The sequence below is a fragment of the Brachyistius frenatus genome, unplaced genomic scaffold (assembly GCF_029030835.1).
Source record: "Brachyistius frenatus isolate BFR_SWC_R1_liver_20210118 unplaced genomic scaffold, ASM2903083v1 Contig_15, whole genome shotgun sequence".
NCBI classification, from domain to species: Eukaryota; Metazoa; Chordata; class Actinopteri; family Embiotocidae; genus Brachyistius; species Brachyistius frenatus.
The window spans coordinates 5,147,212-5,172,454 of record NW_027210614.1 but is presented as its reverse complement, the minus strand read 5'-3'; the positions used below and the strand labels follow the sequence as shown (position 1 = coordinate 5,172,454).

Below are 25,243 nucleotides of genomic sequence, written 5' to 3'. Positions count from 1 at the left end.
CATCACACAATTAACATGTCCCCAGAATATCGCCCCTGCAGATAACCATTCACTTTTGCACACATAAACAGGGCCCTTTATTGGATGTAAACGTGTCAGCTGTGCTCTCCATCTTCAGAGAAACTGTCACTTAATCCAACTGCTGTCCATAAAGTGCTGCTCCAGAACTTGTTCCAGGACACCCCTCTGCTGATCATTATGCACTATATACTTATGTTCATTCAACTCATAGTTACAAGTTATATGACAAATGGAAAAAACAAGGGCAAAGAAAATAACACAATTAAAATTGTACATTGAAACTATGAATAAATAGATAAAAGAATATGAGTGACAAACAAACCAGTCATATTTGTTTGTTAAAATAAACACAGCCACCGATTCATTCTCCAAATGAATCATTATTTGTAACATTAACCCTGTTCTAATCAATCACTATCATAAGATCACCTTAAAGGTGGGTGCCTTGCTATTAATTCTTGGTCTATGAAGTCGCATGTCTCCCTAAAAAGTAGATATGTCCCTAAAGGGCAGGCTGTGCTGCAGGAGGCAGAAAATGTCCCTTCTGCCCTCGAAATGTCCTGAAAGAAAATCATTTATCATTAACAAGATGACCACAAAGAATATTGAGATTGTAGAAAAACTGTGTTTCAAAACTTCAGTTTAAATACCTATTGCTTTCTTTTTATTGCCTGATCTGAGCTAATTGAATTAGCTGTCAAACATAGATACAGCAATGATTAGACACGAAGGAAGAAGCGTGGGAGGAAATATTAATGAACAGAACACTGTGTGCGTAAAAATATGACCAAGTCTGACCACTAAATGCTGATTTTAAATTCAAAGTTCATATTAAACATATTAGGTCTAGTCGGCTGCATGTCTCCACGGTGTCTTGCCTCCATCACTTGTGCTATCGCTTTAACGGTACGGGCGGTGACGTTGGGACGGGGACACGGAGCTCGGAGAGCGGGCTGCTGCTGCATCTGGACCGACCCCGACCGAGACCAGAACAACAGCGGCGGCCTACAGACTAACACGGTGCTACCGCTATAAATCTGAGAGACGGTTCAGGTTTGAACTCCGCCATGAGGGACTACACGGCCACTCCGAGCCACGGAGGCGCCTGCATGCCGTGCTGCCAAGTTTGCGTCTTCGCTTTTACCGCATTTCTCATCGTTGCAGAGAGGACGGCGCGTGAGTCCTACCTGGGACACACACACACACACACACACACACACACACACACACACACACACACACACACACACACAACACACACGCACGCACACAACACACATAGCCTACCGACACTAAACAAAGTGCTTATGTCCTTTATAGGCGTGTTGACAGATGAATGATGTAGACTATCTATCAAAGCACGACGCTGTTGTGTGTATTTTGACTTTATTGTGCGTGCGCGCGCATGTGGGTGCGTGCCTTCTTGGCCAGTGTCTGGATGTACAGCGTGTTTGTGTGTGTGTGTGTATGTGAGGGCTACAGTGGCTGGAGGAGACATTACTCGTATATTCTTGATGAAACAGGGGGTCTGAGGTGTAATACTGGTACATATTATAATCTAGAATAATCCAACATACAAAAATGGAGATTTGTTTTTCCTGCTGCGGCTCTGTTCTGTCGTGTTGTCATGAATAATGCAGTCTTTCCTATTTTTATAACCTGCATGTTATGAAATCCTATACAAACTGCTGACTCATGTCATAGTTTTTACCATTTCAGCTTCTGTGTGATGTTTCCCAAATAAAAACAAAGCACAGCCATGTTCTTGTCATATTTCAGCGCTCTTTTTTGGAGGTGCATGAATGGACGATGGGATGGGCGTACCCCGGGACGGGGCCTAGTCTGCCCGCCTGTTTAGCAGCTAAAATGGTTCAGATGACATGCATGGAGGGATGGAGGGAGGCAGAGCTGCAGAGCCTCAGAGAGTGTGATATAGAAGAGGCCTGAGAAGGCATCAGTAGCCTTGTTGTCAATAAACCTTTGATGGGATGAGGTGCAGAACAGAGGTCATTCAGGAAGTGTGGACACACAACTACACACTGAAATGTGTTCTGGCACTGATCAAATGCTGTAGGTTACTCCTGACATAAACAATACATTCCTAAACGCTGCAGTGTACACAAAATGGGTTGCACCGTCACCGTAGAATATATTCCCATTCAAGTAAATGTCCTGCAACCAAGATCTGACTTAATAAACAGTACATAAGCCACATCAGTTACATGTCATGGGCTGGAGGTTGAAAAACAGAGCTTGGGAGTGAGGGTTTCATCCAAAAACCCTTGAGCAAGGCATCTAATGCCACAGCTGCTCTCTGGGTGTGTTTGTGTGTGTATTCACTTCTCGCAGATGGATGAGGTAAATTTCTGTGTGTGCAAACATACTGTATGTGACATACAGGCAAATAACATGCTCCTTTCTATCATGTAGTAGAATGGCTCCCATCAGGGTCATATGATAATGCACATTATTTGATTATGATACGTTACCAATTAAAAAGCATTTTATTTTGACTGATCAGACATGTGTTTCTGAGTGTTTCCGATCTGTTCCTGTTGATAAGTGTGTTTTCTGTCTTTCTCCAGTGATCTACTGCTTTGTGTACTACCTGTGGATTGGTCACAACTACTGCTATGCCCATCTTGCCGGCTTCACTGCTCTGTTCCTCCTGCCAGGTGACAACTACCAAAAGAAATAGATACAATAGATAAATTGATTGGCAGTTTGATATTCATTTTTATCATCCTGTGTTTCTCAGGGTGGGGTCCCCAGTGGCTCAGTTATCTATGGTACCTGTCAGATGGACAAATCCGCAGGAAGTCTCTCAGATGGACACACATACTGCACCTGGGTCTCTTCAAAAGGTGGGGTTGCTATATATATCTACATGTTTTATGTGTGATGGAAATATGTCCAACAGGAAGGGTCAAAATTAAGAGTAGGGAACAGATCTGTTAATTATTCATCATGTGTGATGATTATGATAATGCTCATGGCACATTATCTTTATTTGTCTCCATCTTTGGCCTTCACAGGCTCTTGGAGTGTATGCATCTGCCAGATGAGGATGTGTACGGTGAGATCATGCAGCAGGGTGATGCATCTGCCTTGCGTCTGTTTGAGGCCTTGGTGGTCACCCTCCCTGAGACGCTGCTCCAGTGCTACGTGCTCATCTGCACTGACATAGGAATCAAATCTCCAGGTAGAGTGCCTGAATATGAACTGTAGACAGTATGAGTGCAGGGCTGATAAGGTGTGAAATAGCAGGTATATCATTTTGTGTGAGATAAGATAAGATATGTACAGTATATGATGACAATAGTCAACAGATAGTTGCCAAACTGTTTCATGTAAGGAACTCCTAAACAGATCTTTAATGAATTAAATTTAAAGCACCTGACATTTTTAATAATCACATAACAATATGAAAATGGTCGAACCTATTTTCTGTAGCTTTATGTGTCAGAATTCTGTGTCTGTCATGTTTTTTCCTTGTCTGAAAAGTAAAGTGCCTTCAGGTCGTTCGTAAAGACCAAAACAGGTGAAAGAGAATGAAACACGACTCCAAATGAATGCAAATGTTCCTCGTCTAGTTATTGTGCAGATAGTCAAATATTTACTATCATGTTAGCCTTATAACTTTATAAGGTGATAATATGTCAGATGGTTTGTTTTCATCACGAGTGGCCAAAAAAAATCTGTTAATGCGTCTGTAAATCTAACTAATAATCTCCACAGTGTGCATATGCAGCAGCATCGTATCTGATGTACACTGTGTAAATAGCATTTCAGTGTATCAAGGAACTCACATTTGTTTTCTTCTCTGCCTCTTTCTTCCTCTCTCCCCTCCAGCCTCAGTTTGTTTTGTGGTGTGCTTGTTGTCTCTTGCCTGGGCCTTGGTCCTCTATGCCAGAGCCTGTTCACTCATCAGACCAGGACACTTACACATGACCCCCGCTGCCATTCTCTGTCGACTGCTGTGGAGGGTGGGCAAATTTAAACAACCTTCCAACAACCACTGTGTGCAACATACACCCTGAACATAATAGTGTCAGTGTAATGAGACTTGTTCAAATTTGTGTGACAGGGAATGTTTTCTCTGTCTGCAGATCAGTATGTTGGGATCTAGGTTTGCTGTTCTCATGCTCTTTACACGTATCTTCAAACAGTGGATCCTGGGAGTCATTGGTGAGTCTGGAAGGGTTCATCTTAGAGCTCATACTTGTTGACTCTTGACAGAGTCTGTTTTCACGAGTGGAGGAGTTTCTCCACTGGTGACACCTCTTCCATTAGGTTAACAGTGATTAATATTTATTCAGAATTAGTATTTTTAGAGGTGTGTGTGTGTGTGTGTGTGTGTGTGTGTGTGTGTGTGTGTGTGTGTGTGTGTGTGTGTGTGTGTGTGTGTGTGTGTGTGTGTGTGTGTGTGTGTGTGTGTGTGTGTGTGTGTGTGTGTCAGGTGTGCACTGGCTGGGTGCAACTTTCTGGATGGTGTCTCAGCAGACTGACATCATACGTTCAACGAGTCGATGGAGACTCTTCAACCTTGTTCTGGGAGCCATTCACATCTTCCTTTTCCTCAATGTGAAGTACGGTCAATCCAGATACCGCATGGCTGGGTTCTACCTGGTATGTGTGCATGTTTAGGATCACGCTCTCGTGCTTATGTTGATATAGATTTTATAAGCGGGGGACAAAAACAGAATCACAACGACACAGGATTTAAAAGTCTAGAGTTAAGTATGATCCTTTAGAAACACTGAAAACATACATGATGTTTTTAAATTACTTGATCGACTCAGGTCTTTTTTTTTTTGGCATGGCAAATTGGCATGTAGATGTCATCAGGCTTGGACTGTTATCAAACATGTAAAGTTTGGGGAATATTGGTGTACATCAAAGTTACTCCAATTTACAGTTTCAAAATGGCCGCCAGGGCACTGGCACACCGTTTGACGGAAAAAAAATCCCAAATGTTCCCAAATTGAAAGTCAGTTCAATAAATTCAATGGGAGGAGTTTGTTACATTACAATATGTGCAAATCGCAAAAAATGACAACTAAATCAAGATGGCCGACATCCTGTTGAGTTTAGGTCATGGTGCCAAGAGACTTTTTTTTGTAGATCTTGGTATGTTACTACCAAATATTGTGCATGTAAGAAAGTACAATGCAGTGAGCTGCAGTGTAGGGGGGCACTAGCGAGTCATTTTGCGACGCCAATGCCCAAAACCTATAGCATACGTAGATTTCTACCACGTCTGGATTTAGTCCCAAATTTCATGAATTTTAGCGCACATTTAAGCCCTCAAAAATGTGTTTGTTGAGAGAATAGAATAATAATTCCTTGCATTACAATAGGACCTGCGCACCAATTGGTGCTCGGGTCCTTACAATCAGACAAGGGGGTTCCACGCAGCTATGTTGCTTGGACCCCTAATAAAAAGCTTTCATGTAAGTGAATAGCCACGTCATTATTATCATTGTCAGATTTAGCTGTTATTAATGTGAAGAACAACGTAATCTGAAACACACAGATATAAAGTAAATTTGGGAACGGATGTCCATCTTCCTGTGTTTCTATTCATTCTTCTTCAGGCCATGTTCCTAGAGAACGCTTTTCTTCTTCTGGCATCCTCCTGGTTGTTTACCATGATTTCCTGGGACACTGTGGGCATCCCAGCTGCTGTGTTTTGCAGCTTCCTCATTGGTGAGACGCACATACTGTATATATATTTGCCAGGTTCAAGCTCTCTATTTGTCCATGTCTATATTCATTAAAAGGTAATGTTCTCAGTGTGACTGACTGTGGAGTTATTTCCCTCAAAAACCTTTTTCAAAAACTTTTCACCTCATTGTTGTTTCTCTTCTCATTTCCTATTTCTTTCTCCAGGGGTGATAGCTCTGGTGTTGTACTATCGTTTCCTCCATCCCAAGTCTTTTGAGATCTTCCAGAGTATTCGACACAGAGGGATTGGTGGAGCCTGCATGGAGCGCGGATCTACTCTCTCACTGGAGGAAAAAGTCACGCCTACTTTCAATCGTCATGCAACACTGTCTGGTCTGTTTTATAAATGAATCACTGAAAGAATGTGTAAATCTATCTATCTATCTATCTATCTATCTATCTATCTATCTATCTATCTATCTATCTATCTATCTATCTATCTATCTATCTATCTATCTATCTATCTATCTATCTATCTATCTATCTATCTATCTATCTATCTATCTATCTATCTATCTATCTATCTATCTATCTATCTATCTATCTATCTATCTATCTATCTATCTATCTATCTATACAAATAATGAATGGCAGGATGTTTTGCTCAGGAGGTGGGACCATCATGGACCTTCCAATCCAATGGGAGGGCTGGAAGCATCACCACTGGCTACTGATTCGCTTAGCTCTGAAGACAGGAGATGTTTCAAAGATCTGGTCCACGTATGGTGAGGGGGGACTGGCTGGACTGATGGGTCTGTCTGAAGAAGTTCACTCCCCTGATGAGCCTTATGTCCCTCGGGTTTGTTGCACTCCTGGTCTTAATCATGAGACTTCCTTAAACTTGATCTTTTAAAAGAAAAGGTGTAGAGGTCATTACAATTTGGAGAGATGAAATGTCTGCTTCTTAAATGGTATGCAAGTGTGATGTTTTTTAGTATAATGAAAAGGGGTTTCTTATTCTTATTTGTGCTGTAATTTGTCAGGTTCTACCTGTTCAAGTTCAGGCTCCTCAGATCGAACAACCAGCTCCTCAACCAGCTCCTCCACAGGTGATCCACGCAAGATCTTTGTTTTATATGTCCCTTACAGTAAATTTATATTTTAAGTTGCTACATATGTGTAGGACTTGACGAATAAGCTGAAAGCAACATGCACAGTACCAACTTACACCCAAACAAAGCAGACGTATTATAAACGTTAGAAAATTCAATACAGCAGCTGTAAGATTCTTGTTAATCCAGAAAATGATTCTACTTATGTTATGACAAATTCAGACATTCAGACATTAAGAGAGTGGGTTGAGACCCATGTTATAAAAGGTTGTGTGTGTACAGGATGCTTCAATTCAGTGTTTGCAGTCTGAGGCTCAGCTGTCTGTCCCCAGGTGAGAGAGGAGGTCCAGCCACCAAAGCCAGTTCCCTCCACTGTAGTGGCCCGACCGGTGAGAAAAGCTCCTCCCACATCTATCCAGGATATGAGGAGGTTCCCCGAGATCATCCCAGTCCAGGAGATCATTTTTGAAGAGACCGCGGAAGAAGAATCCAGCGCCGCAGTATCAGAGGAAAGAGGTTAGATATCCGAAAAACACTTCTAACAATGCACATATGAAGCCACACACACACAGAGTCAGCACAGAAATATAAAATACTGTTTGGCACTGCAGTGGATCACCTTTAGTCCCCACAGGATGTCTCTTCAATCGTTCTTCAATAACTACCATAGTGCAAATGGTCATGTTCAGTAGCATCACCCTGGTGGTACATGATGACATGAGGACAAGCAAACAATATGTTTATGATGACCAGAGCCAAACAGCATCTCCCACCTGTTTTAAGTGTGTTGTGTTTAATGTGTTCTGCTTCAATCAGTGTACACCTCTGGCACAGCAGCAGTGAGTTTTAATATCTAAGGAACAACATTCTTTTTGGCCACTTAGCAGAAACAGGCTGCGAACACAACACTAATTAAAGTTAAAAAGGCGACAATTGCCTGTTGACACAGGACACAGACATGGAGCAACATTATCATTCCTTTGAAGTTTTGGCTACCTGATGATTGTTAGTCCAGTATTTACCAGGCCTGTTGTAATTATTACATAACTGTCTGATCACAATTGTTTGAGCTGACTGTACTCATTTTGCACAATGGTTAGGAACCTTTATTTCATCTGTATAAAAACAGATTGATGAAACTAAGAGAAATGTCATATTTCCACATTGTCTTCTGGCATTTGAGGCTTGACTTGCATCATCTCATTGTGCTCCTTTCTCCCGCTGTGGTTTAATAACACGTTAGTGTAAAATTTGTGCTGACAACTATTTATCTTGAAGCACTTAACTTCTAATATTTGGCCAACTTCATCATGATGAGCATCTATTGATAAAAACCTCATGGATTTAGAAAACTAAATCCAAACACCATAGCCACTGAATGCCTTCTCTTCATGTGTTGATGTATAATCAAACTATGATTAGGCATGATTAGTGGCATTATATGAACAGAAAAGTATTATAAATCACAATTATTATTGTGACAATTACAAATAAACTCAAAGTTCATCACCGTGATGGTCTGACTACTCACCCTCTTCTAGCTGTTGGGTTTTGTTTCTGCCATCTCCTGAGGAAAGTCTCTGGCTCTTTAGCAGCCGAATGCTCCTCTGTGTTCACCAGCCAGTCAGTAAGAGTGTCTGTCTGCTGTTTGGAGCTGAGCAGGAAGTGTTCAGTGGGTTTGTAGAGCTGTTTCAAACAAAACATCTGCCTGCTGTGGCTGAAAATTTAAAAAAAAAAAATTAATGGATAGTTGAAATCCTATTTGTGAACATGCAAATTAAGTAAACGCAAATGATGTTACTGTAAGTCAGTACATACACCCACTGAACATACCATAGCTAGTTTACCTAATCCTTTAATCTTGACTTAAATGTTACAAGGGACAGCCATAGATGCTAATATATTCAGTCTCAGCTAGTATAGATAGATATATAGATTTGTAATAAGCATTTAAACAAAAGTATTTTATGTCTTTACCCTTTTAATTTTGAACATTGTAAGACAAATCCCTACAATATTCAACCACTGCAGAAGTACAGTAGTACTTCCTGTGCTGCAATACTTCCACCTCTAGCATGGTAAGGCCTGTAGGAGATTTGTACTGCTTGAAACACATGTGTCTTTCTTTCATTTTCAAAGGTGATGAGGAGTTTCAGAGTGCGGCTTACGGCTCACCAACACTTTCATCTCCTCAACAAGCAGGAAGCCTCCGCCACATCGACAGCAATGCTGCAAGCCTGACCGAGGCGTCATCCTCCGTAGCTTCTCTGGACATCAAGACACCCGGCTGGTCACCTGACCGACGTTCCCCTCTCCTGATTGGTTCCCCAGAGAAGAAACCAGCGGTCCCTGGAGAATCCAGCACTACACTGTATTTCAGTGCAGATGCGCAGTCTCCCTCCAGTGGGAGCTATCTCGGCTGGGGCTCAGAGCTGTCGCCCATCTCCAGTTACCGAAGTCCCTACCGGATCAAAGAGGCCCGTTTCATCACATCCACCCCACGACTGGAGCCTCGAGCTGGGGCTGGAAGTCCAGGCCTGGCCCCTGTTGTGATCATCCCTGCCACTCCTGGTACAACACCAGGCACTACCCCAGGCGGGACGCCTGGTACTTCAACACCCATAGCTTCGACTCCCGGTGCTTCGACTCCCGGTGCTTCGACTCCCGGTGCTTCAACTCCCGGTGCTTCAACTCCCGGTGCTTCGACTCCCGGTGCTTCAACTCCCGGTGCTTCAACTCCCGGTGCTTCAATTCCTGGTACTCCAATCGTTCCCCTCACTCCAGTCATCTCCCATGCTCGCAAACAGATGGTCCAGTTTGTGGGCAGTCGAGAGAGGATGGTGTAAAGAAGATGGGGTAGAGGGGAGGTAAAATCCTGAGTGGGGAGTTGTGTCTTTTCCACCTTAGCTATTGAGGATAACTTGGTGAGGACTTGGTGTGGATTTAAGGGGTCTTTTCTGTTTATTTGAGTCGTGCAAGCATATAAGCATAAATTATTATACTTTTTTCCCCCCTTCTTTGCAGATACATGGGATCAATTTGCAGAAAATAAGACTATAAATGTGTGTCGCTTGCCAACATCTGTTTAGTAGGGACATTGCTTTAATTCTTAATCGCAGAACTTCTGCTTAGTAGTCCTTCCAGTAAACACATTTATCAGTGTTTGTGGGTATTCAGCTGGAGAGGGATCATGTTGCTGCACCGGCATCTCCTGTGTTGGTTTGAGCGACTGCATGGAGGAGGATTGAATTGTCCAAACCTCCTTACATGTGTGGCTGCTTGTGGGCAGGTCAAAAAGATGACAAATTTATGTATATTCCTATGCAAGATATCGGAGCAGTTAGCAGTGATAAATATTGTTTTATATGGGAACTGTCAATTACAAATTGGGAAGAAATGGGGGGTTAGTTGAAATTTACGTGTTTTATTATTTTTTTTCCCCCTGTTTTTCAGTTTTACAAATTGCTTAGAAAAATGTACCCATAGATTACAGATAAATATTCAAATAAGATCTCATCAAAAGAAAACACTGACAATTTAGCAGGTCCTGAAGAATGTGAGATAACCTCTGTTCATTTAGATAAAACTTAACACCAAAATTATAAGTAAAATAACAGAAAACTTAAGGCAGTAAATTCTTCGGTCAGCTGAGGTAACCTCAGGTCAAATTTAGGCGAAAACTAACTGATTAAAAGCGTCATTGTTATGATGACATGGTAATTATGGTTCGGGATTAAAACTACAAAGCATAAACAATCATGAAAGTTAAAGCAAATTTATTGAACCAATAGTTCAATCAATAAAGTACAAAACTGCCAGGCTGCTGGGCAGAATTTCATATTACTTATTCATCTTTGTATTTTTTAACATTCAGGCTTGTCTGTTATAAAGACACTGATGATTTGTAATAAAAATATATAAGTAATGTATAGTAATTCAAATCCAAGCGACCATTCAAAGTTACTGATGTTATTATGCTTGGAAATGCTTATTATTCTTTTTTTTTTTTTTTTTTACAAAACCTTTCGATGATGTTGAACATCTAGTTTTCAGGAAGCCACTTATTCATTCAATCAGTCAGCTACTCACTGAGTTATATTTACAGTGCAGTACATAGCTGGTGTTTACACTCATCACTGTCATATATGAAGATACACAGTTCCTAATTTACCATCTGCAAAATTGTAAACTCTGTAAATTGTGTCTGTCGTTGTTTTAACGAAACTATCTGACAGGCAAGCAAAAAAAGCAAAGACTTAAAGTAATAAAAAGGCTTAAAGTAATTACAAAAATATATATCCCTTGTTAATTTGCTTTAACTGCAAGAATTTCAGCATCAATGTCAGCACTTTACAGCACAAAAGGCACAGCTTACGTTTATTGTTAGCCACCTGAGTGGTTGTAGCATGATATTTTGCAAACTACACTACACTTATGGAAATTATCAAAGGGAAACTAAGCAATATAGAAAGATAAAGGATTATCGGCTCATGTTTCTATTTTTTTTATGCATTTCCTTTTATTGATCTCATATTTAGTATTTGTTGATGACCTGTTTTTATCTTCGAGCAATCAAATATTTAATATCAAAATGCATCTTTTATATTTTTGTCTTGAATTTATTTATGACCTGCAATAATTCTCTCAATCTACTAATGAATACATAAATAGTTAAATGAACCGGCAAAAAGTCTTCAGAGTTCAAACAGTTTGCCCCCCACACATGCTCTCTTGATGTTTAAAAGAATGTTTTTGTAGATTCTGCTCTAAAAAATTACAAACAAAGACAAGTTAATTTTAGAGGCACAGAAAATATAAATAAAATATTAAAATAACAACTTCAACAGGGAGGAAGTAACTTCTCTGGACACCTCTGACAATCACATGTTGCTTCTCTGATGGAAGAAGGGAAGTGTATGTATGCTGATAAGATGTGAAGTGTGACTTTAGCTTCACTTGTCAGTTCAGTGCGTCGTTAATATGAATGACAGTCGTGACAAAAATGTCGTGTTGTTTTCTGACTAAACTCCCGCTCCATATTGAAAAAAATGCTTTTAGCTTTTACATTAAAATTTTGCCCCACTCCTTATTAACTGGTAAAAGATTAACACGAATTAAGTCTTACACTGTGCTCCTGTAGAGTTTGTTCACCGTGCTCAAATGACATTAAACATGTTAGGTTCACAAACCTTGTTTGTGTAACCAGTTAAAGTTTATATTTAAAAATGACAGTACAACACTGAGACTAGTTTATAAGTTAGTGAGCATTTATTGAATTGGAAAAATTTAAGTTTGATCAAATCTTAACTGCATAGCTTTAAAGCCCACTATTCACAAATGTGTCATTCCTCAGTCTCTCCATTAGTTAAACATCCTACCTCAACAAAACTGAATTTCCATGTGACAGAAATAATTTTATTACCTTTTTTGAAAAAATTTAATTGCTCCCTGTTTGTCTGAAAACTCTATGAGCCTTTGTTTAATATTTAAATAATGTAGCTACCAGAAGGGAAAACATTACGTGAGGCACAGTGGTTGGGTCAGTCCCAGTCTTATGTCATGATGTGAATACTATTTATTTAAATATGTAAAATATAACTGTAATTCTTCCTGGTGAATTTTCTTCTTTTTTCTTTTTTCTTTATATGCTATATTATTTGACTGTTTGTTTGTCTCTACACAAAATAAGGACTGTAAAATAGTAGCGGTAAGGTCTGTATCTGTAATCAGCATGTAAATGGTTGTGCTGCTCCTGTTTAAAGGTGAGAAAACATGAGCAGCACTTTGAGGACATACTCTATATCAAGGTTAATGGAACAAAGTACTGGGAAAAACATGCTTTTGGTAGAATTGCTTTATCAAACTGTCAAACTGATAACCATATATGTACTGCAGCCTGCGGGTAGATAAAGGAGGCACTGCATGTTACACATTCATTCAAGCAGCCAGAGAGTACCTACACCCATAGAGAAAGAAAGCACTTACTTTAACTGCACACGCACATTACTGTAGTTAACATACGTGCTTGAATGTATGTGTATGCAACAGCAATAAGTCAGCTAATGAAATGTGTCACACATTAGACTGCAACGATGCCTTGGCTTGATCATGAATCAGCGCTTTGCCTTGTAGAGAGACGGCTTCAGCTGCCATGCTCGTCTCATGTACGTGTATTGCTTTATAATAGAATAATATGCTTTGCTTGGTTTACCTGATGTATATGATGATATTTACCTGTGTTTATGATTTCATTAATTTTGTATCTTTTAAATGTTCTTTTATATTAGATCACATTTGCTGTAATGAAAAGTGTGAAAAAGGTCTCTGTGTTGAAGTTTCACACTTGACGTTGTTTAGAGAACAGATAGTTTCCATTGACAGACTTGAGTTAGTTTGCTGTTTCAGCGTAACCTCACCTATAGCCATGGGATGGCCTCCTTTCATCCACATCATCTCATCTCTGCAAGGATTTACACAGAGCAGCTGTGGTTGGTAGTAGTGACTCATTACGTGTGCTATTGATGTGACAAAATAAAGTCGTTAATCATGTTCAAAACCTGGAGTGCTCTGTTGTATTTTTTTGATCATCCTGATATGACAGTATTATTATGAGATATACACACAGACAAACTTGCAGCTCTATAATCTGGTATCAGACACCAATCACAGACTACATGAATACAGTAATAAATATATTGTAAAGTGAGTTTAGTACAATGCTTTTGCATACTTTGTTGTTTACATTATCACAGGCCTGAATTAACCTGCTGGTGGAGCTCAGGGATTTAAGCACATTTCCTCCTGCACAGTTCACTACAGTACTCCTTTATCTCATGTTCACTGCCCATAATTTTACTAAACACAAATTATAATAAGATTTTGAAGATGGTGGTCAACCATTCAGTACACGGTAACTAAACCCCAGACTGTTGCTGTGTTCCTAAATAATCTATAATTATATGTGCCAAAAGAAGAGTGTGATTTTGGTCAGTCTGTCTGGTTAAATAAAGTGTTTTTTTTTATTTTGAAATGAGGATCTGCTCTTATGCAATGATTAAAGATGGTGCAGTGGGTTGCGTACAATATTTTTCCTCATCTCATCACATTGAGAAGTCAGATGACTCACAAAAGGAAGAGAAAGCAGTGAGACGATAAGCATGTTCTCTGTGGTCCGTCATCCACAGCACGATACAGCATGAAAGCAAAAAAAAATGTGTTACCATCAGTTACAAATCACAAGATACTGCTCATAGCAATCAAATTGGAAATAAGAGACAAATAATCTAAAAATGGTCCAATAACAGTTTACACATGAATTGATATCATTATATATATATATATATACATATATATATATATAGTTGTATAAAGAGTTGTATAAAGAGTTGTATAAAGAGTTAAAAAATTAATATATATATATATATTATTTTTTTTAACTCTTTAAAGTTGTATAAGTTGTATAAAGAGTTAAAAAAAATATATATATATATATATATATATATATTTTTTTTTAACTCTTAAAGAGAGTTTAAAGAGTTAAAAAAATATATATATATATATATATTATTTTTTTTAACTCTTTATACAACTGAGAGCATTTCCTCTGTGCCACAAACGATACTTTTTTGCCAGGAGAGTTGGACTTTCATGAGTTTTTGAATATGATAAAGCCTCCAAAAATGCAGTTGTTTACAGAGAATAATAATAACGCGGAATAATAATTCCTTGAAGAACAATAGGGCTTTTGCACCATTGGTGCTCGGGCCCTAAATATAGCCTATGTTTAAAACATGGGCAGAATGGGCCGGGTCTCAGAAAAACAAAACAACGTAGGCTATATATCCCTGAAAGAGACAGAAAACAACCAACATGAATGATGATGCAAAATATTATGCAAAACATCTGTGAGAGACACAGTTGGAGACACAAAACAACCACAAATTATATCTATACGGTTCATAATCTGCCCAGGGTTAGAAATGATAGTAATAATAAGAAATGTTTAAAAAATGAGGAATGCAAATAAAGACTTAAATTACAGGGTTTACAAACAATAGTATAAAAAAAGTGTAAAAATTAAATTAAATTTAAAAAAAAAAAAAGGTTTTGGCGTCATCTAGTAGTTAGACTGAAAAAGTGCCAATCAACTGTGTACCTCTGCACTAAACTCTTATCATTAATAATGTGTTTTACACAGTTATATTCTGATTATTTTCTGTTAGAAACGCTTAATCATCAGACAAACCAAGACACCCACATGGTCACGTGAGCTGCGTTCATGTGACCGGTCACATGTTTCCTGTTATAAATCAGACAGAGGCGCATTCACGGACACATTTATTACCGCACACAGGCAGTAGTGGACTCACAGGGAGGACCTGCAGCTGATCAATCGATCAAGACCTCACCGAGAGCTACAAACAAGCGACGGGTAACCATTTGTGTTGTTGTGTTGTTGTGTTGTTGTGTTGTTGTGTTGTTCCTCAACTTTTAGGTTTAGCAACAAGTTTTTTTTACACAGAGTGTTAGCGGCGAGCTAAATCTGTTACATTTCACATTTACTCGTAAACACAACACGTTAAACGGTAAATAAACGTAATAGTTTTGACTGATATCGATTAATAAATTACAAATAAAATGTATCAAAATGTATGTCTTCCGTGTAGCAGTTAGCTCAGTTGTTTGTGCATGAGCCCTCGTGTTGTTGTTTGTGACTGCTGACCCATTTTAGTTTCACGGTAATAACATCTGAGGCAGGTATAGCTGATTTGTCCAAATATAGTCAATTAATAATGAATACAGACCGATCAGTGCTGTACTGTGCCGTGTCATGATTGCAGAAAGAAAGGAACATGAGTTTAAAATTAGTATGAAACATAATCCTGAAGTCATTGAGGGGACATGAAAAGTGAAACTGTTTTATCAGAGCAGCGTTGATCCAACCGACGACCAAAGACACGCATTTTACTTTGCTGTAAACATGTCTGGTTCTCAGACACGGAACCAGGTGGAGACGAAAACCTGATTTGTGAACCATTTGTTCAAGGAAGTATTTACCTTGTGTGCAGGCTACTCACAGTAGACCACATCCTGACAGCTTCCCCCAGGGTTAAAGCAAAAAAAATGAGGAAATGAGTTGAATCTGTCAGGAGGCCAACAGACCAAATCAGACAGATTTACACTGCAGTGCTGTACATTCATCTGACTGTCAGATGGATAAACTGTGTGAGCAGCCAGACTAGTAAATAAAGCCTGCACATGCAGTAACTATAGCAGTAACCTGATATGTTGGCTGTAACTAATGATCATTTTTATTATTTGTTCATCTGGGTATTTCCCTGTATTATGGTGGTTGGCCTTTTAAAATGTCAGAAGACACAAGTGTTTCCGGAGTTCACCCTGTAGCCTAAAATGTGTTGTTTTGTCTCGACCAGCAATCGAACAGCCAAAAAATACTCAGTCAGTCAGGAGGAAGAAAGGAACTGGAAAATGTTCACATTTAAGAAGCGGAAACAGGAAAATGTATAATTTTTTCACTTAATAAATGAATCAAAATCATTTAATTGATTTTCGAAACAGTTCATTCTCTTTCTGTTGATTAACTAATTGATGAGTTGACTAATCATTGCAGCTCTGCCAGATATTGCCCGAGTCCTGATTCCTGTCTTCTGAGGAGAGAAGTATTGATCAGTGTTATCATGAATAGATAAGAATATAACGAAATTAAAGAAACAAACACGTTTAAGATGAACTCACCCCAACCCTGAAGGATTAATCACTTGTTCTAACGAGGTATTTAGGGACTTGAAGGACATATTTCTGTGGCTTTGGTACCACTCATCTATTCCTATTCTTTATCTTGAACCTCCCACATCGGGGACATTTTTTTTTATAATCCCCTGTCCTTTAAAAGGTTGTTAAAAATCAGTTAACATCGTAAATAATCTGTCAAATGGAAAATGAGGGGTAGTTTTGTTCCAGAGACATTTCTTTTTAGGTGTAAGACTCCTGCTGAAGACAGCCCTCAGTGCCTCCTACTATGACTCAGCAACTTGCTGTGACTGGTAGAGTTTTTGAGTTGGTTGTTGAAAGTAAATGACGTGGTGCTGACTCCTTTAGGACAGACAGCTGTGCAGGTCAGCAGGCTTCACTTCCCCAAATCTCATCTCATTCTTTGTTTTAGCTAAAAGACCTTTTTTTTTCTTCTTCTTCTTCCTGCGGTTGAACTGCTTCTTTAGAAACTCAACAAAAATATCCTTAATGTCCTTTAAACTTACCATGTTATTGGACATTTTCAAATATCTGTTTGTTATTATTTATTGTTGTTTTTAACTTTCCTTTTAATTTTGCACACAGGTAATACTTTGTGTCGGATTTGGATGGTTCACATATTTTTACAGCACATGCACTAGAATAAAGTAACACTGAAATCTCTCCACACACAACCTGTAACCACAACATGATGGGAAACTTTCTCTACTTCTCTACTTGTGCACTGAAAGTTGAGAGCTTGCAAAGACCCATTAGACAGTGAAGTGGAGGCAGCAGCTGATGATGGCGCGTGACCTCTGAAGACCACATCATTCTGTAATGGGACATTTTCTAATCTCACTTCCTTTTGCACTCACGATGTGAAACCAGTTTCTCGACAATTCAAATGTTCCGTTTCTGAGACGAAGCCGTGTGCCAAAGTGAGCAGTGAATTAGTTCCTGAATGATTCATGTAAAAGGGTGTTTGTCTGTATGTAGCTTTGTCCATAAGCAGCCTTTAGTTACTTTCAGAGCACAACTTTTTCCAAAGGTTGTAGCTCACCCCATAATGGAACAAGCACAGTGTCTGCACTGGTATTGATTTTACTGGACTTCCTGCTCATCCTGAGCACTCTCTATGCTTCTATTTAATGCGGTACAGTATGATCTCTAATGGAACAGATCTCAACTCTTAAGCAGTGCATTTCACCTTCTATAACACAGCCTGTATTATACTGGATCCTTTTATAAAGAAAATAGGAGTTCCTACATTTCTGTTGTGGGTGTTATCGTTTTGCAGCATCAACTCAAACCCAGTCTGGTTACAGTTAAATGAAAAACACGGTCTTGTCCAAAAGCAAACGCGGGCGTTGTCAGTGTAAAGTCCTTGTGGTGGCGGGGTGTGGTTAGCTTAGCTGCAGGGGGTAGAGAGTGGGAGGAGTGGTTCAGGGAATGGTGCCGGGAAGGGGTAATGAGCACAGCTGAGCCGAATAGGGACTGATGAGCTCTCCCCTATAAAGGGGAGAAGGAGGCTGAGGAGGAGCGGTTGCACGGAGACATTGGTGTATGGGCAGGGCAAATAAAGGCATTTTACACCCGAACGTACGACTGAGCGTGTCATCTGTGTCCAGGAGAGACTCCGGTAGCACCAACCTTGCTACAGTCCTTTTCTTTACTTTGTGAATGTTCCTTTTAAGTTTAGTGAAGTAGTTGAATTCAGTGGACCGGGTGCTGATGCAGTCTGTTGAACCACGAGAGGGGACTCTGACTAGCATGACTGAAGATAAGGGTTTTTTCTGTGTACACCGTAGATACACGTTCCACTTATCGATTCAACCAATGTGACGATGTCAAATCAGCTATGAACTTTTGTTTATTGGCTTAGTAGCTTCAGCAGTGTATTTTAAGTGATGTGCAGTGTTGTATCGTCTCAGGGAGGTGTTGACTGTAAATGTAAAAAGCTTTTGAGTCTTTAGAGTTTTTATAAACTTCTTCATTTCCTGCAGATATATTCTCAGCCCCATGTGTTTCAGCTTTCTTTCTTTCTTGTACATTGGAAGATCAAAATGCTAATTTTGTTTAAATAAAACAGTCTGTGTTCAAAGCAGGCTCAGGAAATTTCATGGCAAAGTTTAGTGATTGAATCGGAGTAAATGTAATTACTATTGTTCTTATGAGTGATGTGAATTAAACCTGTGTCGTTCTCATTTTGTGTCCTCTCAGGCAACATGTGGTGTGCAGCCTTCTTGCTATTGGCTGCCAGCTTGTCGGCGAGCCTGGCCAGACCCCACCTCCAACTACTGTCCGGTGACATGATCAACTACATCAACAAGATCAATACTACCTGGAAGGTGAGTTTTTTTTTGTTGTTTTTTTTTTCCTTAATCTTAGACTTCAGTGAGTTAAAGTGTATCTGTTTGACTAAATCTCCTCTCTGTCCTGCAGGCTGGTCACAATTTCCATAATGTTGACTACAGTTATGTCCAGAGACTCTGTGGCACGATGCTGAAAGGACCCAAACTGCCAGTCATGTGAGTCTCACTCATGATCTGTCTGATGGTTAAAACACAAGACGTTGTCAGTTTATTATTGCAGCATTTTCACTTAGGGAGAGTATTTTTTTGACCAGTTGTCATAGACTGTATATAAAAGTGGAAGTACGTTGAAGGTCTGAAAAATGGGGCCAATGCAGAAGTGCCTTAAACTGTAATACCACAGAGTGCCACTAGAAGTTTGCTCCAAAAATCCTCTGGCTCCATAGACTCCAATTTAACTGGTCATGAAATACAAAGTCAATACATTGTTTCTACAATTTACTGTGGTGTTGTTAGCTTGAGTCACTCCTTCTTGTTAATTTTCTGGCCGTCCATCTAACACATAATCCTGTCATTAATTAGAAAAGAGGCCTCAAAAAGCTGTGTTTTTGGGGACATGCCAGTTTGATTGACAGGGCTGTGGTGCAGTCATGTTTCTGCTATCAGTGGGTGGGATGTAGTGTCCTCAACTTCCCAATCACATCGAGTCAGATCCACCGCTCGTTCCACTTTAGCTCGTCCACGTATGGTCTCTTCTGGCGCCAAGCCTTGAATTAGCAAGATGGCGACGGCCAAAATCTGAACAGGAGGCTTCGTAACGGCTGTTTACAAACCAATGGGTGATGTCACTGTTGGTTGCTGCTTGCTTGTTGTACATGTCCTAATCGTACATTGATACACACAAATTTGACAGTGGGTTCAATGTCACTGAGCAAAACACTGTAACAGCTGCTCACTCTTTAGATACACAAGAAGATCTAGTTATACAGCAGCAGCACAAAGTAATATTTTAATCTTTACCTGTGTTTTCCTCTGCAGGGTTCAGTATGCTGGAGACCTGAAGCTGCCTAAAGAATTTGACCCCAGAGTGCAGTGGCCCAACTGTCCCACTCTGAAGCAGATCAGAGACCAGGGCTCCTGTGGATCCTGCTGGGTGAGACAAGAAGTCACCACTCGGCCACGGAGCTAGAATACATGTATTCTTTGTATTCTGAACAACATATGTTACCTTCCATTCTTAGACCTTCAATTTAGAAACAAAAATCTAATGTCAGATAAAAAAAGAAAAGTCCTAAAACTTGTGGTGGTCGGGTTACCCATATGTTTGTCTACATAATTTTACTGCTACTATTGAGTGTATTTTCTCTTCTAAACCGTTTCCCTGTTTTATGTCTCCTGTTCTGCCTCCAGGCGTTTGGTGCTGCGGAGGCCATTTCTGATCGTTTATGTATCCACAGCAATGCGAAGGTCAATGTGGAGATCTCCGCTGAGGATCTGCTGACCTGCTGTGACACCTGTGGCATGGGGTAAGAGGCAGCAGCTTTCTCAGCGTGTTCACATCTACCCAGTAGATGATGGGAGTGACCTACTGCATGTGGACCATAATTCAGAGTTTGGTTGCGGAGCAGTTTGTTTAAAAATTGAGTTATTGGGCTGAAAAATAATTTTTCACTCAAAACGACCTCATCAGTGAATGATTTGATTTGTAAATAGAAGTCTTAAATTGTGCAGGACATTTCTCCAGTATTGAACTACCAGCTGAGATGAAGGAACAAGATCGAGAATTAAAGAAGGATGTATGATGTCAGCTATTAGAGAGGAAAGAGAGGGTAGACGGTCTTTCACCAGATGAGTAGGAAGGGGATGTAGCTGGCGGGTAGAAGATTTGGATTTTTCCAATGACATTGCGACAGTTGGAAGTTAAAACCTAGAAAGTAAAGATAAGGTGGAGCATAGAAAGCTGGATAAAGTGAACTGCATATGATATTTTTTTAAGAGGTCAACTGCTGGTGCATTAAAAAAAAAGGTCATGAAAGTGTTACTTTGAGCAGTGGAGTATAAAGTAATAATAGCAATAATACATTTCATTTGAATAGCGCTTTTCAAGATGCTCAAAGACACTTTACAGGTTGAAATGATCAAAACAACACAATAGTGGCTGTAGAATATTATTTATTGTGAAACACAGGCCTTTTGTGTTCCCCTCCTCTCAATTATTAAATTCAACTTAATAGGTAGTTTTGTCTGTGGAAAGAACATCATCATATAGTGAAGTATGTAATTATTACAGCGGTGCCAGTTTTGCATAGAAGTGTTCCAGACGATGGCCTTTAGCTTTACCTAAGATGGTTTAATTTAGAGGTAAAACAAAGGGCAAAGTGGGAAAAGGAGACTGTTGGGGTTTCTAAAGGACCAAGACCACCTAAAGACGATGTAATAGTCACTATATATATACTGGGGAGGTTATCAATCACATTTGAAAGAGCAGATAAATCAATATTTTTGACGTTCGTGGGATAAAGCAGGTTTGTTTTGGATAAGGCTGAAAAACACCAACTTGTGGTCTGATATGGTGCAGCACAGTTAAGAGAAGTTCCACAAGAGCAGCAGATAAGATCAAGAATGTGGCCTTTGGAGTGAGTAGGAAAATCAGTTATCTGCTGTAAACCAAACCTGTCAAGACATGTTACGAACTCTCCCGTAAGGCATTATCTATGCATGTCTTAAAATCCCCAATCAGAATTAGATTTGGACACATGAAACACAGGAAGGTTAGAAAGATATAACGTTCATTTTTAAAATCATTGTTGGGGTTGGGTAGTTGATAAACACGGGTGAGTATAATGGAGATCAGGCAATGGACTCAAATGAAACATGCAAAGCACAGCTTTTAAATCTGAGAAAGGGCACCAAGAGGTATGATACATAATCGGTACCAGGAGCAAAAAGGTGGGATCACTGCCTCCCTCTATTGCGCAGTGTGAATAATTGGAGTTTTGAGACACAGAGTCCTTATTATACGTAAATGTCAAAAATTTGAGATTCATACTTCTTTGTTTTTTTGTTTCGCTTTTCAGATGTAATGGTGGCTACCCTTCATCTGCCTGGAACTTCTGGACCAAAGAGGGACTGGTCTCTGGAGGCCTCTACGACTCCCACATTGGTGAGTTTGTGTTTGCAAGATTCCCAAATTGGTGTGTGTGTGTGTGGGGGGGGGGGGGTGGAGAGGGAGATGGAGAGGGAGGCCCATCCACAATTCTGATACAGCCTCTTTGTGTCTGCAGGTTGCCGGCCGTACACCATCGCCCCCTGTGAGCACCATGTTAATGGTAGCAGACCTCCCTGCACTGGGGAGGGCGGCAGCACACCCAAGTGCATCTACAAGTGTGACTCTGGATACACACCCAGCTACAAAGAGGATAAACATTTTGGTAAGAAGTGCAGACTGAGTCTTTGCATGTTTATGAGTGTTTATTATATGGAAGGATGAATGAAATCTAACATGAAACACATTCTCACTGGGTGTTTGTTTCCACCCTGTGATTGACTGAAAGATGTTCCCCTTTTAGTTGGTTAGATTTTGTGTGGTTGTAATACGTTGTGAAGCAGTTTTGCTGTGTTGCACAAACAATATAAACAAAATGACAGTTTGGATAGTGAATGGTTTAGGTTAAAGGATGTTTTATTATCCAAAGTATCCTTTATATTTGAGAGGCCATAGTTCATGCATGCTTACATGTCTATAAAATGTTTATTTAATTAATTTTATTTAAATTTTATATTAACGTTACACAGACAAGTTGTAGCCCAGCTGACCACCTAAAGATGGATCTAACCCTAATGTTGGTGAACACAGCTGTGTATACACACACACAGACATCCTAACTCAAAGTGTGTTGCAGGTAAAACGGCTTACGGAGTGCTGCCGGACATGGAGCACATTCAGTCCGAGCTATTGAACAACGGCCCAGTAGAGGGAGCGTTCGAAGTCTATGAGGATTTCGTGCTGTACAAGTCAGGTAAGAACACATATTTAGTATTACCACACGTAACACTGATCTTGAGTACAAGGTAAAACATAATTTGCTCATTGACTCTGTAAAATGTCCTTTTTCACCTTTTGGTGTCCTCTATTGTGTTTCTTGATGTTTGTTTATTTTCTCCAGGTGTGTATCAGCATGTGTCTGGTTCTCTTGTGGGTGGACATGCTATCAAGATCCTGGGCTGGGGAGAGGAGGATGGCGTCCCCTACTGGCTCTGTGCCAACTCATGGAACACTGACTGGGGTGATAATGGTGAGTAGAGACACAAGTTTTACTACTTATAACTTACCTTCACACTCAAATAGTCCCTTTTCCTTATAAACAGCAGTAGTTGGTTATAGAATATCAGAAACACTTGATCATATTATCAGCATTTCTTTCAGTGTCACAAAAACCTTACATTATAATAACATCATAAAGATGGATTTTGTTTACAGAGTTGTTGAATTAGACTGCATTGAATTGATCAGGAATACCTAAGCAAATGCTATCTTCATACACATCTTACGTCACTATGTTCATCTACACACAAAACTCAGAACAAAAATATATTCACGAGATACAACAACACATTTCTGTAAGTGACCGGTTACTGTGGCTTTGCTTCAATAAATTTACAATTCAATATAATTCCATATTCAAGATAGGCAAATATGTGATGTCGGCAAATATGCATGTGATGGTTTCTTACTTCGCTTTGTTAAACTGAACTAAAGTGCTTCTGTGTGTCTCTGTTCTTCAGGATTCTTCAAGATGCTGCGTGGATCAGATCATTGTGGTATTGAGTCTGAGGTTGTGGCAGGGATTCCCAAATAAAACCTAAGGTAATGGAGATATAAAGTATTGGTCATAAACAAACCTGTGTTCACTGTGTGCCTATAAAGCATAACTCTGCCATTGTATTACAACCTCCCTGATGTCATCTCACAAACCAAACAGGGGTTTCATCGATTTCTATTTGTGCACAAGCCTCACTGGTCTAAATTGACAATAAATAAATGGCCTCGTACCATCCCAGTAGCGCCCATTCAAGTGTCTCAAAGATTTTGACAGTATGATCTGTGGCTCAGTCTTCCTGTTTTTTCTGTCTTGCAGGTTTTGAGCTGCAGTGGCAGTACAGGATCACTAGAGGGCAACACACTCCGCTTTCACACAGAACTTTGACAACAATGAACTGCTTTTAGTCCTTATAGTTACAGCTGGTTGATCACTTTGCACACTTGGCATGTGGTTTACTTTTTATAGTGAACAGAAAAACTCAAGCGGCCTTCTCTTCATTTAGGTGGATTGATAGATGACAGTAACGATGTACCTGTCAGACGACAGCAACTGAGGGAACTGTCAACTGTTGTAGAAATGATTGAATTTGTCCACATCACAATTTTGTTGGTATCTGTGGTAATTTTAGAGCAATGCTGACTATAATTGAAACCCATTTTAAGACTTTGCCTAATTAAGCAGAGGAGGTCTGTTTGTTTTAATGTGTCTCCTTTGTATTGATCACAGCTTTCATTTTGTGCCATTTTAATTTTTAAAATTTGTATGTCGTTTTTAAACTTCTGTATGAGATGTATACCTTTTTCTAAATGGAAATGACATGGAGTTTGTTTTTTTTGCACCTGTATTGATCAGAATATTGGCACCGAACTGTTATGTTTTAAATAAATGAATCTTTGGTTGCTAATTTTGGCCTTTTCTGAATTTGTATCTTTTTTTTGTTTGTTTTTTTGACTGAATTCAAGCCTTACAGACACACACACAAATTGTGGATTGAGATGCGATAGATGAATGCAGCATGGCTGTTTCACAAAACCAGGATAAGGGAATTAATATATATACTGTACTGTATATACTGCATTTTATATTTATATATATATTTTTACTGCTATTTTATTGCTTTTCTATTGTTCTATTATTATCTCATTGCTGCTGTTGCGAAAAAAAATTCCCCTCGGGGATTAATAAAGTAAGTAACTACCTAACCTAACCTAACCTAACCTGGGATCTTCCAATATTCTGGAGGCTGTTTCACTAAAGGAGAATTAAGAAATCCAAAATAATGGGGTAAAGCCAGGTGTAACACCTCACGTGCTTACGCATTCATGTGTAAAAACATTGCATTAACGCGTCACTGTTACGTGCACGCGCGTAAACGTTCATTTTTTAAATTTTTTTTTTATTAAACCGAACTCTTAATTCAACTTTTGTGACACAGCCCCCTGTTTTAAGATTTGTCACTTCCGCCGTGTCGTCGCACAATCAAACACCACTCCTGCGGTGCTCCTTTTGTATATCGGCCTATCCGCCTGTTTCCAACCTGGACAGTGGAGCTACA

General features: G+C 39.6%; 2 protein-coding genes across 2 annotated transcripts; both read left to right on the top strand.

The window, feature by feature from the left end:
* The first annotated feature begins 927 nt into the window (after positions 1 to 927).
* Positions 928 to 13,356, top strand: xkr5b (XK related 5b). The gene is made up of 13 exons (XM_069693734.1): positions 928 to 1,197; positions 2,607 to 2,696; positions 2,780 to 2,885; positions 3,057 to 3,223; positions 3,874 to 4,007; positions 4,131 to 4,209; positions 4,481 to 4,650; positions 5,619 to 5,730; positions 5,914 to 6,081; positions 6,357 to 6,547; positions 6,732 to 6,797; positions 7,133 to 7,316; positions 8,940 to 13,356. The coding sequence occupies exons 1-13, from the start codon at positions 1,089 to 1,091 to the stop codon at positions 9,644 to 9,646; spliced, it is 2,283 nt and encodes a 760-aa protein (XP_069549835.1). The 5' UTR covers positions 928 to 1,088; the 3' UTR covers positions 9,647 to 13,356.
* A 1,768-nt stretch (positions 13,357 to 15,124) lies between these two features.
* Positions 15,125 to 24,592, top strand: ctsba (cathepsin Ba). Its single transcript, XM_069693733.1, has 11 exons — positions 15,125 to 15,231; positions 18,774 to 18,901; positions 18,996 to 19,081; positions 19,904 to 20,018; positions 20,276 to 20,391; positions 21,943 to 22,028; positions 22,150 to 22,296; positions 22,768 to 22,884; positions 23,032 to 23,160; positions 23,651 to 23,732; positions 24,004 to 24,592. Exons 2-10 carry the CDS (start codon positions 18,779 to 18,781, stop codon positions 23,722 to 23,724), a joined length of 993 nt encoding a protein of 330 aa, XP_069549834.1. The 5' UTR covers positions 15,125 to 15,231; positions 18,774 to 18,778; the 3' UTR covers positions 23,725 to 23,732; positions 24,004 to 24,592.
* Positions 24,593 to 25,243: the final 651 nt, after the last annotated feature.